At 53.6% G+C, this 18072-nt stretch overlaps 1 protein-coding gene across 3 annotated transcripts in view; it reads right to left on the reverse strand.

The window, feature by feature from the left end:
• The window catches only part of Sipa1l2 (signal induced proliferation associated 1 like 2), a 139891-nt gene that overhangs the window by 71392 nt on the left and 50427 nt on the right, over positions 1–18072 (reverse strand). For all 3 annotated transcript variants that reach the window (XM_076872964.1, XM_076872966.1, XM_076872965.1), the window contains exon 2: positions 5307–7030. In XM_076872964.1, the coding sequence (XP_076729079.1) occupies positions 5307–6792 (1486 nt within the window). In that variant the 5' untranslated portion in view covers positions 6793–7030. The remainder of the gene's footprint in view (positions 1–5306; positions 7031–18072) is intronic.

An 18072-nucleotide genomic window follows, 5' to 3' on the forward strand; every position in this document is an offset into this window, starting at 1 on the left:
TCCCAAGTTCCAGGGGAGCCTTCTGTTCTCAGTGGCTCCTGGAGCAGATTGGTGGGTGCTATCCTGCAGTGAGGGGCTAACACGGCGAAGGCTAGCGCTTAAGAAGAGGGATCAAGAGAAGCCATGTGAGGGCGCAGGGCTGGGAACAGCAGAGCTGAAGGGTGCCCAGAAAGGTGGGCCCTGGAAGCCCACCCATGGCTTCCTGTACCCCAGGGACTGGGGCCGAGTAAGTGTCTGTGCACACAGGGTGAGTTTACTAGGCTTATGGTGCTGAGATCTGCACTCAGAAGGACCCCAGCCAGTGCTCCAGCACCAGTTCCCCCTGCTCCGGGACTGGCTGAGGACTTTCAGGCCAGGTCAACAGGCCTGGTAGTGCTTGGCCCTTCATGGGATCCTACATGCCACAGTGGATGGCACAGCCAGGCCCCAACTGCACCCTGCAGGAGAAGGTGCAGCGTTCTTATGTTACCTACACGGCCCACAGGGCTGAGTCCCACATGCAGCTGGGCAGTCACCTGGCTAGGAGCCCCCAGGACTCAATGGGACCTCTGTTTGTGACGGCAATACTGGCCGGGAGACAGGCTGAATGCGGAGGCGATTATGTCCTCTGAGGGAAGATTTTATTTCTCAGAATAGTCCCATTGTTAGATGGCACTCCGTTCAACCGTGTGAATTTAATAGTGTCCAATTGCCTATTAATTTTTGTCAGTGACTGTATAAAACAGAAAGAAAAAGCCACCAGGCATGAAACTCAAAGCATGCGCCAGTCAGCAGTAAGGCCCATCTGTACATAAAGGTGTGTTCCGTCCTGCAGCTGCCTTGGAAAGGGTGGCAGTACCATTGGACCTGTTCCTGGACCACCCCACGTACTGCTCTGCTTCTCCCCATCTCTAAACCATTCAAACAAATGACCACCCTTTGTAGCCTGCACCAGTGGGTGGGCAGTGGTCTCTTCCTGGGGAGAACCGTTACCTGTTAGAGAAACCCTGGGGCAAGCTGTGTGGCAGGCAGGCAGCAGCCGGAGTTCAAGGACTGTCCCAAAAGCTTCTGGGATGTGAATCCTGGTGCACACAACACCCTGAGTGGTGCCTGAGTACCAAGCACCCCCCGCCCCTGCCCGGCCACAGGCCTCCGATTCCCAGGAGTAGACCTCCAATTAAAAGTTATAGCGAACAATTGTGTCTAATGGCAAAAGATAATCCCAGCCACAAAAGAGAAGCTGGTGCCACAGAGGCAAGAGGGCCACTCCTATGTTCCAGGGGAGCCTTCTGTTCTCAGTGGCTCCTGGAGCAGATTGGTGGGCACTGTCCTGCAGTGAGGGGCTAACACGGTGAAGGTAGCACTGAAGAAGAGGGGTCAAGAGAAGCCATGTGAAGGCGCAGGGCTGGGAAAAGCAGAGCTGAAGCGTGCCCAGAAAGGAAGTCTGGCAAGACCCAGCACCCTCACAGACCCCCAAAGGGATCTGCTCACAGTGGGGTGGGGCCTCCAGAGCACCAGGGCTCACACCCTGGGGCAGAAAGGGACCAGAGAGGGCCAGGTGCATCCTGTGGGAATGACAGGGCTGCAGCTCCCGAGGGGCCTCACTGCACTGGGCAGCAGCTAGAAACATTTTTCTGGAAGGTTCCTGCAAAAAGAATCCTGAGCTGCCCTGGGCCCAGAAGACCAGTGAAGCCACTAAGGCACAAGTAGATGAAGGAGGTCCTCTGGGGCACGCTGTTTTGTAGCCAACACAGAAAGACAATCTCAGCTTGAAAGCTGGGCACACAGGAGCCCTGCCAAGCTCCCGTAAGGGACCCTGTAAGGGCTGCAGACCAGGCCTGCTTCTTCTTGTGGACTTGTTAGGGGAAATCCTCAAAATGAATCTGGCAGAGAGGTTAACTTAGGGTCATTCAGGGAGCTGGGAACGTGCTCACACAGGACACCCTAAACCACATCCCCAGTTGTGCCACCTCCTCATGCAGGTCTTGTGGAGGTTCAGGAGGAATGGCGGCAGAGCATGCTCAGTAAAGCTGGCATGAAAAGTAAACGCTGCTCTCACCTCCAGCACCCCACAGTGAGCCTGCGATGCAGCGCAGGAAGGAGCTGCCACTGCCATCCTGCGGCCTCCCCCGTCTGAAGCCACAGTGGAGGGGAGCAGTGGGAACCCTAAGGCGGTTCAACAAAGCCATCACTAAAGGCCCAATTGCAGGGAGTGAGGTGGGAAAAAGCCAGGGCAGCGGGTACGATGGGCTTTCCCCTGGAGCTTGTCCCATGTGGCAGCGCTAGAGCTCCAAGACTCAGGAGGCAGCATGAGGGCCTTAACACCTCACACCAACACACACACGATGTCCAGCTGTCCTGCCCAACATTCCCAGCACATCGCCCTGCCGCCCAATTCTGGGCACGTGGATACTCAAGGTCTGATCTACTTGCCACCCTCTATTCTACCAAGGCACAGCTCAGAGCAGAGTGGACCACATCTTTACCAGGGGCTCCCTCAGAACAGCAGGGCAGCAAATGGCCACTGCCAGCAGAGGAAGGGACGGGACCTATCACAGCTCTGCTCCCCAAGCCCTTTCACTGAAGGGTACAGGGGGACCCGCCTGGACAAGCCACACCACATACAGCTCACAACGGCAAGCCACGGCCCCCACAAATCCCTAGGGATCCCCGAGGATGCCCTGCCATAAATAGCAGCCCTTCCACACCAGAGGCCTCTAATGAGCAGCTGCCTTACTTAAGTTCACACCTTAAACATCTCCCAGAGACAGAGAGCCATATCATGCTTTTGAAATGAAGTTACCCAGAGAACACAAGACAATAAAACATGTTCAGAAGAAATCGAAAGACCTCTGGGAGCCAGTTTCTGAAGAGAGGCACTCGATGTTGGGAAGGGACAAAGCACAGCAGGAGGCATCTGCCACACAGCAGCAGGGCCAGTCTGGGCCAGGCGTCCCATGATTCCAGAGCCTGCAGACAGAAGGGCCCCACCAGCTGTTTGACATGGCTGGGAATGGGGCGAGGCTACCATGGGCTGCTGCTCTGGAGGCTGGAGGCAGACTTGGCCTAAGCACCTGACCAATTGGGGACTGGGAACCACATAGAGACCAGAAGCAGCAGGAAACCTTCAATCACACCAGGCATACAGCTGCACTGGAGCATGGTGCGTGGGCCCCTCCTGGCCCAGTGCAGAGCCACAGAACCCTGCAGACAAGCAGAGACTGCTGCCCACTCCCCGTTCATGCAGGCCTCACAGAGGAGGCCTGGGTTGGGGCCTCAGCCAAGCCCTGGCCCAGAGAGGATCACCTCGGCCCTGGACGTCTGCGTCCACCTGTCCTGAGTCACAGGCATCGCCACAGATTCTTCTTTGAAGCTTATTAATTTTTTTATTTCACATTCAAATCTAACAAGTCTGATGTCATTTCCAATGCCCTCAAAAATTCTAAGCAAATCAGAAAAAGCAAAAGAAATGTCACTTACAGAGGAAAGGTCATCAGGAAGTCATAGATCACCCTCAACTAAAACGTACAAATAAAATGCACCAACTAATAAATGTGGAAAAAGTATGTTGGCTTTAAAAAAATTTAAAAAGGATGACAGATCAGAATTTAAAAGAATAACGACAAAGAGCAATCACAGGAGCAGGGAGAGACCCCTGGAGCATTCCTGAGAACACTATGAACCCAAGGGAGGCGATCCAGTCAACATCAGCTCCTCCTTCCATGCACTGGCACCAAGCATGTGCAGAATATCGACACACACAGAACGGGCATGTTCTGACATCAGCTACCTGGGGATCTTGAGCATTAGAAGCCTGGGAGGCAGTTCATCAACAAAAGCAGTCTTCACAAGAAGCCCACTGCTCCAGGGCCTCCCTTTCAGAAGCAACCAACTTCCCCCCACAGACCAGCCCTGAGTCACACCTGGACTGCCCTGTGTCATGGCTCATTACTGCACAGGCCGAGGACAGGCCAAAGATTCCTGGGTTCCGCCACTGGAACACAGCACAACAGTGAGCACCGTCGCAGAAGGGCCACAGTGGGACCAAGACTGTGGCAGCACCGCTCAGCCACCGCTTCTGGGCACAGTAACCACTGTGTCACAGGGCGAATGTCAGCTTGCTCAGCTTTGCTGCTCACCCAGATCTGTGACCGTTTCTGACCTACATGACTTAGCGACAGCGTGGTGATGGGTGATAGGCAACATCGGTACGCAGAAGGGGGAAACAATGTTATAACTGCAACTTATCTGGCAAATGACTTCTCCTACTCCGGTCATCCCTGGGGAAAGGGTCCATGTGACTGCAGGGCTGTAAGGGGCCCGAGGCCCTGCTGGGGTCTGAGTGACACCAACCCCTAGCAAGGGAAGCCCCCAGAGTCCAAAACTACAAATGCTCAGAACAGAGCCAGTGCATTCGCTAGGGACGAGGGCTCTGCCAGGCAGCACCTGTGGGCAGAGGGGTGGCAGGCAGAGACCACAGACAAGTAGAACCCCAAGAAAGAAGGAAGGGCCGAGGGACCCGCTGCACCAAGCAGGAGGACATGGGAGACACTGCATGCTGCTGCCAGGTGCTTGGCCACCTGTGGAACCCAATAACCAAGGACGCTAGTGGAAGGCCAAGGACTCTACATGCCCTCTGAAGGAGGTACCCTTCCAGCCTAAAGATGCAAACCAAAGCAAAATAATTCACCTTACCAGGGACTGGTGAGTTTTAAAAACAATACAACCAGGGAATTGTTTCTTAATATATGAAGCCAATCTCAGAACTACAAAGAAACTCCACTTGTCTATCATGCTAACCCACATGTCCTTTCAACAGGGTCTGGCATGTCCAGTACACGAAGCAACATGGTGGAAGCAAAATACAGGGAAGACCGGAGCGGAAAAGCCACAGAACTGTCCACGCACAGAGCCTGTCAGGGAAGGCTTATTAAAAGGGTGAAGAGTAAGTTCAGTCTGACAGATGTGATACGCACAGACAGGAAGGGACAGGCATGGTGAGACTGAGATGGAGTGAGACAGAGAGACCGAAATTAGACAAAGCAAGACACAGAGCAACAGCCACACAGAATGACAGACACAGAGTTATAGAGAGAGAGAGACAGAGATAGATAAGGGACAGAGAAAGAAGGCTCTTCCACACTGGGGATCATCAATCAGCAAAGGCAGAGCTGGATTTCAAAAGCAGCAACAATGACGGAGACAAGGATATACCCAGGTCCATTGGGCCGGGGCTTCCAAACCCGGAGGGACCTGCTCCGGTGCAAAGCAGGCCACGCTGGCCTGAGGACTCACCCCAGGCACACCGCAGCCAGCCGTGCTCCTACCTTTCCCGTAGAAGAACTTGCGGTAATAGTAGGCCCCAAGGTCGACGTGCTCTATGATGTAGCGCTTGACCTTCTCCCTGTGGACAGGCTGGTTTTCCCGTGGCACCTCCAAGACAGAGACGCCTGCGTTGGTGCAGTGGGAACTCAGGGAGGACTCAAAGGAGCAGCTCTCACTGGAGCCCAGCGAAGCTGAGCTGGCTCGAGATAGCGCAATGCGCCGGTCGCCCTCCCCGCCTGTCTCGTTTCTGAAGTAAGGGCAGCTGAGAACCAGGTCATTGCTCTTCCCGTCCCCCTCGTCAGCGTCCAGGTTCTCCTTCGAGTTGAGGTCCTCCTTGCTTCCCAGAGGGGACTCGCAGCCGCCTGCCTGGCCTGCAGGCGCCTGGGTCTGCGAGGCAGCCGAGGCCCCCGTGGTGGTGTTCTTCCGTCTCCCCACGTTGGCCCTAGTGGCCATGGCTTCATTGATGTTGAACAGGACGCTCTGCACATCATAATGTGCAAAGCACCGCTGGCAGTTCCAAGGGCGGACAACCCTGTCCAGGCGGCCATCCTCCAGGTCAGACACGAACTTGAAGGTCTCGTGCTCACTCTTGACAGTCCGCAGCTTCCGAAAAAGGGAGGTTTCCACCGACTCTGATTTCAACCTGCGCTTGAAAGGCTTGTCCCTGTCCCTCCCCACCAGGAGCGCACTGTCCACGTAGTCCAATCCTGAGATGCGGACAAACTCTCCCCGAGAAATCTGGGCTGCTGCCTGCAGGCTGGGGGAGATTGCAGAGTCACAGGGGAAAAACTCAGGGAACCCAAGCGGGACCATTGCTTTGGGGTCATAACTGTCCATGCGATAGCCTCGTAGCATAGCAAAGAAGCTTTCTCCAGAGAGGCCCTGCCTGTCGATGGACGATGTGCTTCCATACTCCCTATGCAGGGCCGCCCCAGTGTTGGGGTTGACCGCACGCTGGTCCAAGACGTCCTCGGCATCAATATCACTGATGGTGACATCACTGTTGCTTCTCTGCCTTATGGGGTGCAGCCCTCTTTGGGGAGAATGAACAAAGATGTCTCCGATGGTGTACTTGGCTTCCACCAAGCCCAGGTCAAGCTGCTCCCCCTGCTGCCCCTCGCCCTGGTCATTCTGCCCATTCTGCAGAATGGATGTCACACTCTCGTGGCTGCTCTGAGACCGGCTGTCCCACAGTGTCTTGCAGGGTGGTTCCTTGGGGCAGTCCTTTTTAGGTGGCCACTCAGACACTCTGGCTCTCACGCCCATTTTGGGCATGGCTGGGGTACTGCTGGCAGGTCCACCACCACTCTCGCTAGAACTCGAGGCATTCAAGGAAGCAGCAGGTCCCATGTTGCCATTGATGGCTTTAAATTTCCGAGCAAAATAATCATCTGACTGCATGATTCTAGGAGGGCCCATGAACTGGGAAGGGGCTCTGCCAAGTTTGGGCTTCTCTGCTGGTTGCTGTCTTGGGTCACTCATGTCCATCCTGGTGAGAAGCTGAGCATCACCAGGAAGACTGCTGTAAACTCACTTTCACTCATTTGCAACTCTAGAATACAGGCACATAAAGGCCGGGGCTATTTTCTCTTCATCACTAAAAACAATCAAAGTCCTTTGAGTTCAGTTTCTCCAAGCCAACCCACTTCTCGTCTGTTGACAACTCGGTTGCCTCTACTTTTCAACCGCATTCCTCCAGACAGCTGACCAGGGGTATTCTCTTCACCTACGTTAAGATAGGAAACAGATATTAGCATTGATGAAGCTCAGGGTCAACAGGTTCTGTGGTCTGGCTTCTTGCCTTCTGCTCTTGCTTCTGCCCACATCAATTCCCCTGAACTGTCAAAGCCTCGGGTCTCCACAGTGCTGCTGCCACCTCTCCTCTCTGGAGCATTGTCCCCTGAGAGACTGGCCAGAACCTACACACAGAGCCTTCCATACACTCAAGGGCCTTCCTAGGACACCTGCAGTCACATGCTCTGGGGCAGAGGGCCTCCTCCACGATCCTGCAGCACCTGTCAATCCAACAGTGTTCCCCTTTCCCACCACGGCTGACCCACACTCCAGGCCAGCAGCCTTGCCCCTCAGCCCCAGCCACAGTGATGTCACACAGCCCAGCCTAACAGCAGCCACCCTGACAGGCTGCGTCGGCTACAAGAGCCGCAGCAATCATGGGTGCAGCATTCCATGTGGGCCAACACGGGGCATTGGCAAGGCCTTTTCCAACCCACCACTCACGATCAAATCAACCTTAGAGACCCCCAAGAGTGGGAAGGGTCCTTAGGGATTTGGCATTTCAGAGTAAGTTTCGTACGTCACTGTGCCACAAGAGTTTCGTCAAACATGCTGGATAAAACAAAAGATACCTGCAAAACATTAACTTTGCGGCTGACCTGGCAGAAACAAGGTGTTCAACTCTTATTTAAAAACGTTTTTCTTCTCATTCATTCTGTCTCTGATGAGACAAAACATTGACGGTATTTTATATTTTCCCAGCATACATCTGATGCTCTAATTCAGAAAAGCAACTCTACGTCTCCTGAAAACAGCGACGCTAAGAAAGGCGTGATCAAACCTGTTTCCCTCGCTTCTCAGGTAGTTCAACTGGAAGCTGAGACCCCGACGCCCAGCGGTGGGTGGACCAGGACAGCAGCCCTCCCCTCGGTAGGAAGGTGTCGTGTCGGTATGGGCGTGGGCGTGGGCGTGACCCACGAGGTTTCACAGCAGGGGCCTGGAACCAGCAGAGGAGCGCTCCGCAACACAGATCATGTAGACGCACAGCCCACACTCCCGTGCAGAGCATCCAGGCGAATGCTGGGTGATGGAATTTCCTACACAGTACAGCCATTATGGGATGCATCCCTGGAATCAGCGACAGTGACAACAGAGGAACAAGAGAACAGCCCTCCGTCTTCTGGAGCATGTCTGATTCACTGGGCTAGGATTCCACGAAGCCTACCAACTCTGCTGCCCAAATCGAGTGGACCACAGACCTAGCATGAACGCAAGAACCAAGAACTCCAAGAGAAGGCTCCGGGACCCTGGATTTGGCTATGGCGCCACAAGCACAGGCAACAGAAAGAAGCAACTGTAACTGGACTTCATAAAAATCAAAACCTTGACGGTTAGCAGAGCTGAGCGAGAAGGAAAGAGGGGGTGGCACTGGTGAGTCGTGTGGAGCTGAGGCCTCAGCAGGAGCCATACCGCATGCTCCCACACTCACACAAGGCCCTGCTAGCACCTGCAGAGCAGCCCCGTGGTACTGGACGCCAGGAAGGCTGCCCAGGCGCTTACATCGGCTATGTAGCCAACACGCCCATCAACACGTCTCGAACACAGCTCCCCTTGACCTCAAGACTCTCACCACCTCTGAACCGTGGCATGGAGCATGCAGGCTTTGACTCATGGAATTAATCTGTCCTAACTGGGAGTGCCAGTTAGGACACACGGTCTATAACTGTGATTTACACCCATGAACACACAAGGCGAGATGGGTGGCCCCCCACACGCGTTCCCGCAGCAGTGTGTGCCCAGACCCACACCCCGCAGCCAGACCCATGCAGTACACCTTGGGCCCACTGGTCCCAAGCAGAAGAAAGAGCTCCCCAAAGACTTGAAAGAATCCCAAGCCAGGCTCCAACGGAAAGCACACCAGCACCTGGGAACATGGGGACAGGAGCCCCCAAAGCTGCCATATAGTGTCTGTGAGCCTCTCAACTTAACCTAGCCTCCCTCCTGAGTGTCTGGCTTCAGCTCAAACTGCATCGACATTTCCATTATAAATCTGTTTTCACATTTTCCTGGTTTGATTGAAAAACGTGTTAGTATGAAACACTAACAGAAGTTTGAATTTTAATGCTCTTTATCGGCAAAACGGTTTTTCTACAAAACCGAAACGTCAGGAAGCAAGTCTGAGAAAAACGAAAGTTCTATAGAAAATTCTCCAGATATACATTTTATATCCTCAGTTCTCAAGTACAACTTGTTCTCTATTCAGGTCAGTTGCTGTATACCTAAAGGACTGGCATTCACCTTGCACCTGGGGCTCTGTCCCATGTCACTGCAAGGCCTTCTCCAGGTTCCTGTCTCCGCAGTACGCTTCACGGCGAGGAACTCTGCACGTATGGTGAGCCTTCCTCCAGCAAGTTCCTCGTGATGCGTGCATTATAAATGTTGAAAAGCAGGAAATAATTGCTACCAGTAACCAGGGCTGCTGATTTTATATACATTGAACAGAAGCTTGAGATGCTCCACAGAAAGGAGATTCAATGTCCCATCAAAATTACAAACGTTGACATTTCAAGGGACTTTCTCCTAAGGGGGAGGTTCTGCAGCGAGGCAGGACAGAATTCACAGAAGCAAAGGTACACACTGGGGACTAACCTGGTGGGACCACCTCCAGCCCTCAGTTGGTCAGAGCCAAGGAGACCAGGGAAGCCCACAGACCAAGCTCTAAGAGAGTGAGGGCCAAGATACGCCAGTGTTACCTACAAAGCCGCGCCCCGGTGACCTAAGATTGCCCAGCACTTCCCCAAATCTCTGTCACCACACAGCTCTGTCTCTGTGGCCATGAGGCAAAACCTTCTTCCCAACATCTCATGTGCTGATGTTGCTCAGATATAAAACATGGTGAGGAAAGCTGGAGAGAATCTAACTTAACCCAGGAGCTCAGGGACAACCCCGGCCACACTCTCGCTGCAAGGGCGAAATGACAGTTACCAGGCTCTTGAACCACTGCCATGGGCACTGCTTTCCACTCATCTCTTTAGTCATCAATCACAGAGCCTAGGGACTGAAAGCAGGCATGGGGCAAACAGGCCCAGAGACAGCTCAGAGTGCCATTCTACGTCTCCAAGAGGACCAGTCAGAGGGTGGCTGTGCCAAGTCAGCAGGCTCTATTCCTGAGCTCAGAACTGCACCTCCAGGAGCGATCCCACTCCAGAGGCAGGGAGCAGAAGCCCCCTGCCTGGAAACTCATCACAAATACCACTGTTATCAAAAGCCTATTCAAGTCCAAATACTTAAGAATACTGATGGCTCAAGTTCAAGGCCAGCCTCAGTAACTCAGTGACAACTTTGCATCAAAATAAAAAAAGTTAGAGCTATAGCTTCATGGTAAAAGCACCTCTGGATTCAATCCCCAGTAACCCCCCCCCAAAAAAAAAAGTCTTAAAAAATATGCTTTAAACCGGGCGCTGTGGCTCATAGCTGTAATCCCAGTGGCTCAGGAGGCTGAGGCAGGAGGATCCTGAGTTCAAAGCCAGCCTCAACAACTTAGTGAGGTCCTAAGAAACTGTCTCTAAATAAAATACACAAAAGGGCTGGGGATGTGGCTTAGTGGTTAAGTGACCCTGGGTTCAATTCCAAGTATCCAAAAAAAAAAAAAAAAAAAAAAAAGGCTTTAATTTGGACAGTTCCACTATGTTGTTCTATCCCGCACCAGTACCGTCTCATAACTCCATCGCGTGTGCGGTTAGCCGTGCCAAGCACTCAGTAATGAACTCCGGCTCATTTCTCAGAACAGAGCCCATTTTGAACAAGAGAATTAAGAAATATTCACATTCACACACGTATGTAGCCCACCAACGGCACAAGAAAAGAACGTCAGAGCAGCCCAAGGACTGCTGTGGACGGTCAGTCTTCCATCTGCATGTTAAACACACACTGGAACTTAGAAACCACAACGTGACTAAGCACTTCATGAAGCAAGCACACCTTGATTTTCTTAGTGAAAAGCCACTGAAAGCCTGATCTCGTGCCCATCATTCAGCAGGAATGAAAGAGTCACAATGGCCAATGGCCCAGGTAGGCAGTACAGTTAGGCACAAGGTTGGATCACAGCTGTACCAACTGACCCTGTGACTTAGGCCTGACCTGGGTCTCTGTCCTCTCTGCAACTAGAGACCATCATGGGACCCACCTGTCAGGCCACAGGGCCCAGTGAGATGACATCTGGGAGCACCCCTCTGGGCACTGTGCCTGCCTCCAGCTGAGACATTGGAGCCCATCTGTTGTTTACTCACTATCTGGAGATGTCCTCAATGTCAAGAGCAGGTAGGCATGGCCCTGCTGGCAAAATATCACTGTTCTGTGACTGTCTCCCAGAAAAGTTCTCGACCCTAGGGTGACCTCTTGAGCCAAGTGACCTCAGGCAGCAGCAGTCGCAATCACGCCCACCAGAACACTGGCCAGACTGCAGGGCACAGACAGGGTCTCCACGGAAACCTGCCACAGGATACTGGTCTCGAGGTAGTGGAAAAGGAGGACTCAGGCATGCGGGTGGGGGGGAAGGCCAGGACCAAGTGCAGAAGCCTCTTTACCCTGCCAACACACACTTCCTTCTCAACATGGCGGGGCAGTAACGAACTTGGAAAGGACAATGTGGCGATGTCTGCTCCTGTGAAAGTGTCTTTCTGCCTGGGCCCTGAGCATACCACCCTGCAGGGCACCCACTCCCTTCCCAGGGGCCCATGTCACCATCATGTTCTCCTGCCTGCCCCAGTTCCCAAAAGCAGAGAGTGGAAGCGAGGACCCCATCTTCTGGTTTCAAATCCCCCAAGAGAAGCCACATGGGACCCTCGCCACCCAGGAGCTGTGACTGTGGGGACTCCTGCTGTGCACAGCCTGAAGCCCTTGGGCTTCCCACCCCAGTACAGACACACATAACCCAGAGGACAGGCGGCTTTTAGTGACTCTGGAGCCTCAAGAGAATGTGTTTTGAGTCGAGTGCTCCAAATCTCCTAACTTAGAGAACAGGCTGGGAACTGTTTCTCTGAGATGCTTGGGACAGACTCATTTATGTGCTCTACAAACGCGCTGCAGTCTGGACCCTGACTGCCCTGAGGCCCACACGCTCATGGCGCGATCCCTTGTGAGACACGACTGGGAGGCGGGCCTGCTGGACAGTTGCCGATCCACTGGGGCATGCCCCGGCCTCCTGGTGGGCTTCCTGGCAGTGACCCAGGTGGTTCTGCTCTACCACATGCTCCCCCAAAGCAGCAGAGCCATCCAACCACAGATGAAACCTCTAAACACAGGGCCCCAGATAAGCATCTTTTCTTTACAAGTTGATTACTGCAGGCATGTGTAATAGGAACTGTAAGCTGACAAACCGACCTCCGATACTGAAATCACCCAATGGAACCTTTCACCTATGAGCAGAGTTGTATCTATGCCAAGCTTAAAGAGGTATGAGTTCCACCTCTCAAGAACTACTCAAGGAGATCCAATCATATGATATGCTGAATAGAAAACACTTATTTGCACAAGGTCTCAAATATCTGGTGCATAAACATCACAGAATGGTCTTCACACATGCACATCTGATCCTACTGGGTCCTTTCAACCCTGCCACATCTTCCATTTCTCTCTGCCACAGAAGAGAATACAAACTCCTCAGCCCAGCAAGCAGGGCCCTGCAATGCCTGACCCCAGCCTTTCCACTGTCCAGAAAGCCAGGTCCTGAGCTAAAGGAAGTGATGCCAAACCCCCGGGAGTTAGGCAAACAGAAAGCGTCTGCCCCATGTGTGCTGCAGCAATGACCTTGGTCCTAGCAGTCCCTGTCTTCATCCTTGGGCTCAGCTGAGCCCATCAGGACCTTGCGTCCCCTCCACTCTGGGTGTTCCTCCCTAAGCGTCTGCTGAGGCTATGAATGGATGGCGCCTGGTTTGTACACACTGGTAGTTGCACATGACAAAAATCAGGCTTTGCTGCCTACTAATTCCCTGACTCAGAAAACCAGCTAAGTATTCCAAGAATCTGCAAGAAGCTATTTCAGGTAAACTTTGTCAGCATGTGCTCCTCCACAACCCCAGGCTGCACTAACAGAGGTCTCTGTCCATCTCCGTCTGCTCCAAACATCCCTGCCCATGCTGACCAGTGAAAGCCTCAGAGCTTACACTTCACCTGGCTCAGCCCCGCTGGCAACAGGACCATGAGTCTGCCCAGGCACACAGGATTTCAGTGACTCTCCAGAAAGCTCACTGCGTGACGCGGCAGGATCAGTACTGCAGAGGACTGCATCCCAATGTGCATAGCCCGGTACCACAGGCAAAAGGAAAGCAAGCCCAGAATGCCTGGGGCCTCCTCACTCTGCACCACCTCAATCACAGCACTCTGAAGCGGGTGGTACAGGCCACCTGCCCACAGATCCTCACCAAGACGCTCCAGACAGCTGTGAACAGGAAGCCTGCAACACACTGCAGGTTCATCTCCACACCTCTCCTGGAGAGAGGCCGTGGAGCAGGCGCCAGGCAAAGCAGCCGCCCAGGCTGGAGCAGATCCCAGAGTGCATCCCCTTCTCCAGAGGCCTCAGGCCCACTGGCCTTTACCAGACGGCTCAGCGCCTACGCAGGCAGAGTCCCAGGGGTGCCCTGCAGGACACGCAGGATGCAGCATCCACAGAGACGGTGGCTGCTAGCTAACTCCCGCTTCTTTCTGCACACACTTTGTATTCGCTCTCACCGTCTGAGGCCAGACTCTGGACTGAAGTACATGACAGGAATGTCACGGGGCTCCGTAAGCCTACATCCCTCAAAGCTGCAGCAACTTAGTTTGCGGTCTACTCCAGTGGTCCACGCACGCAGCACAGCGGTGAGCAGGATGGACAGTATGCAACCAGACGGCACTCCAGCCCCAGGAGCCGGAGTCCGTCCTTCCTCCCAGGACAGATCAGGGAACAGAGAAGCTCTCCTTAACTGTCATCTGCAGCTGGATACAGACAGCTTCCAATTTCCCAGCCCAAACGTAATCACCTTGCTGTCTGGAGCTGGGCAGCAGTGGAGTTACACAATACTGCTCTGTAGCTGTGATTTTCAGTCACTGTATTGGTGGCTTCCTTCCTTGCCAATAAGTAAAGATCTTACCATTCAAATAAGTCACAGCTTTCTCTGGGCGCTGCAGAGCTGCTGGACACACTTCAGAACGTGAGTTACACTCGGACTGAGGAATGGTCCTGTCCCTTCCTCCTCTGGGTGTCACTGAGGTATGCATCATCAACAACTGTGCTGCCATAACTCTGAGGCTAGGGATGCATCCATCACAAAACAGAAAGCCATTTCCTGCTCTCAGAAGCAACCACAGAGCACAACCAGGCATCGGGGCACTCACAGCTGGGCAGCAGGGGTACCCGCCAGTCCAGGGGACTCCTGCTTCCCACCTGCTTACCCCAACCCTGCAAGCAGAACTTGACAATGCAGTTGTTTTCAAAGTCCACTTAGTTAAAGACATTAGTGGACTTTAGAGCACACAAATCAGACAAAGAGTGACAAGACGTTGCCCACATGGTCACAGACTGTCTCTGAAAGGACCCGAAACACCAGCCACACCACAGGGCCCGGGGTGAGACAGCTGTTCCCTGAGCAGCTCTGGACCACAGGAACGCATTTCTCTAAGTGAAAAGAACTCTTTTCTTCTCCCTACCAAATCACACCAGAATTTTATATGCGGAACACACAGCTGAATTACACAACAGTCGGAGAGAGATGTGTCCCCCGGTCACTTCTGGGAGAGCTCACTCGTCACTCTGATTTCTGTTACTATAATGCAATACCTGAAGCTGGGTCATCCTCAGGAAGCAGGTTCACTTGGCCCACAGCTCTGGAGTTGAGGCGTGGAGTTGGTGCGAGCTCTGGCTCTGGTGAGGAACCATAGTGGTGGAAGCCCAGATGAGCAGGAAGCTGGAGGGCGCCTCTGATAACAACTGGCTCCTGCGAGAGCCCACCCCAAGCCCCAAGGGACACTTCACTCCCTTCCCAGGTCAGTACCCAGTGATGTCCCACTGGGCCCCACCATCTCAAAGGGCCCACCGCCTCCACACGGAGGACCAAGGCACATGAGTCACGGGGGACAGCCCCATGCACACCACAGCAGCCAGGATAGGGGACAGAGTCCTCACAAGACAAATGCCCTCTCGTGAGGAGGTGACAGTGTGCTGGCAGGGAATCCCTGGAAATGGAACGTGAGTTGCCTAGTCACATGTCCAGAAGCACAGCTTTCCTGTTTTCCTGTGTGTCCTGGGGAACATGCTGGAGCAGCAAGCAGGAGTGATTAAGAAAGATGACCACCGGCAGCCTCAGAAAGCACACAGCCTACAGGCCACACGTCCCTTGGATGCAGCCTGGTCCTCCATGAGCCTGGGAAAAGGGTGCCAGGCCAAGAAACGCCTCCAACACACACGAGACGCAGCTGGGTGATGAAGGCAGGCACACTGTGGTGATGGTGGAAGCTCCCTTTTCTAGGGCATGAACAGAGGCAGGTGCTGCCTGAAACCCCGGGGGCTGAGGCACAAACCAGAGGAGAACCTGGGTCTTCTAAGTCACACAGGAACAACAAGCAGCGCTAGGCTTCTTCTCTCTCACCTGTATCTGGTCCATGCATGTCCCTGCCTCTGTGGGTGACAGTCCTGTGCAGGGAGGAAGACCGGGTTCTCAGGTAGAGTGTCCCAACGGAGGCAGCTATGCCAGGAATGTCCTCTTCCTCCCTGTGCAGAAGTGGAGACCCATGTTGGGACACTGAAAGGGGCCAGGCACGAGTTACCTACAAGATGGAGCACAGAATCTTCCTCAACTCCAGCTACTAACGCCCACCTGGGTATTTTTGTTGTTGCTGCATGAAATATGTATTAATAATGCCACTTCATCAGTTTACCAAATGGTATCTTGCTATATTCAAAGGAGAGTGTTCATTACTCGAAGAACCATCTGTCTAGGAGCTCGACAGACGATTGAAGGAGCCGCCATCTATTGGAGGGTGCGTGGCTGCATTCTATCACATCGAAATTTACACCTCTCAGTGTTTTAAATATGCACTTTCTTATCCAGCCACCCACTATAAGTTAGACTTGATTACTGTGCCTTTTTTGATATTTTTATCTTCTTTTTCATCAAATCAGTATAGAAATTTCAATATGAGGGTGGCTTAACCCATGCACACAGGACTGCCAACCTCAAGGGCTCGTGGCCACTGCCCCTCACACAGGAAACAAGCCTGGCAGCAGCAGTGTCATCAACCAGGAAAGTAGCCAAACGAATCACACAGAGCAGGAAGCGTTTGAAAAGCAGTACATCTGTCTTTCTGAGCACCAGTCACCGCTGTGGCTGCCATTGTCAGCACAGCAGCAGCACCTCATTGCGTGTCACCCGACCACTGTACTGGGCAGAGCACAAACCAGTGGCCACCTCTGCCAGGGAAGAGACAACCCAAGAAGACTCAGCAGATGCACAGCTTGAGCAGAAACACTAAGACCTCTTCCCAAGCGATCATTTAAAAGATTCAAGAAACTTTTAAGATGGAAAAGGGTGGACAATGCTGTCAGGGTGCCGCTGGGCAACTCGCCAGGTGTGGCGTGTAGAACAAGCTCAGGGGAGGGTCATCTAGAGGCAGCAGCTGAGTGAGGAGCCTGCAGGACTGGCAGGAAGGTGAAGATGACAAGATTCGGGTGCCAGGACTAACAGGCACTCCAGAGACACTCCAGCCACAGCATGCAGGCCCGTCCGTGCTCTCACATACCCCAGGGGGAGCAGGTCCAGGGCAGGGGCACCATGTGCATCTGAGCAGAAGGAGCTGAGGAGCAAACAGCACCCACACAAACCTGTGGGAACCGCAGGGTCAGGAGAAGGCCAGGGGAGAGGAAGAAGAGTATGGCTGAGCCCCCTGCTCCGGTGGCCAGGAAGAGCCTCGCTGCGAAGGCAACTGTCCATCAAGGAGCTCGGCCTTAAGAGCCAAGCACAGAGACTTTGCCTTCACCTTGAGAGCGCCTGTCACAGCCCAGAACCTGGCGGGGTGAGCCCCGCCTAGATGTGGCTTTCGCTGACAGTGGCAGACAGGCCCACCCACTGCCCTATCAGGCAGCCCATGCTTTCTCAACTCTGACTGTGGAAAGCTGAAACCCAGACAGGGGCCCTGGCCGAGGTGCTCAGAGTGAGCATTCTGAATCTGCCGAACCACAGGTGCCAGAGACAGGGAGGGATCAGAGCAGACAGCACGGGACAGGACCAGGGCACGGGATGGAACCAGGGCACCGTAGCTGGCTGCACCCTGCCTCTGGCTACCTGTGTGACTGCCCAAACTGCCCGAGGGGACAGGCAGCCAGGGCTAGGGCGCAGCCTCCGTGCTCACTCTCCCTGCACGATGTCCCAGCAGACCTGCCAGGTCCCCGTCTACTGTGAAGCCCACGCAGGAAGTGCCTTCAAGTCTGTGGGCCTGCCTCCCTTCCAGTCAGACAATGCATTCAAGTCACCATGCACTAGGGAGACCACTGGGTGACTGGTCAGTTTCCTAATTAAGAGGACAGAACCCAGGCTCTGACAGCCCTGCTCAGGCCTTCCTAAAGCTCACAAGTGACCAGCAACGAGGGGAGGAAGAGGCTCCACACGCTGCTTCCCATTCCATCTACGGAAGTTTCTTCCTCCAAAATTAAGAACAAAAATGGATAAATTCAATTTTAAACTTCTACCTTGACTTCCGGTCTGTCCCTGCAAAAGACATGTGTCAGGCACTGGAACCACTCAAGTGCAGCCACCAGTGGAGGCCAGGAAAGGACTGAGAGGGAGGAGCATGCAGTCAGTGCCCCACCCAGGGAAGTGAGGCCCAAACCCCAGGCCCTGGACAAATGCCCCAGCGCCATGGTGAGTGTCCACACAGCCACTGCGCCAGAGGGGCACTGGGGAACAAAACACTTGGAGGCCTATTTTTAACACACACTTTATCCAGCCTATCAAATACCAGAGCCTTCAAAAAGAGAACTCTTTCCACAACACGTCCCTCAAA

The sequence above is a fragment of the Callospermophilus lateralis genome, chromosome 13 (assembly GCF_048772815.1).
Source record: "Callospermophilus lateralis isolate mCalLat2 chromosome 13, mCalLat2.hap1, whole genome shotgun sequence".
Lineage (NCBI taxonomy): Eukaryota > Metazoa > Chordata > Mammalia > Rodentia > Sciuridae > Callospermophilus > Callospermophilus lateralis.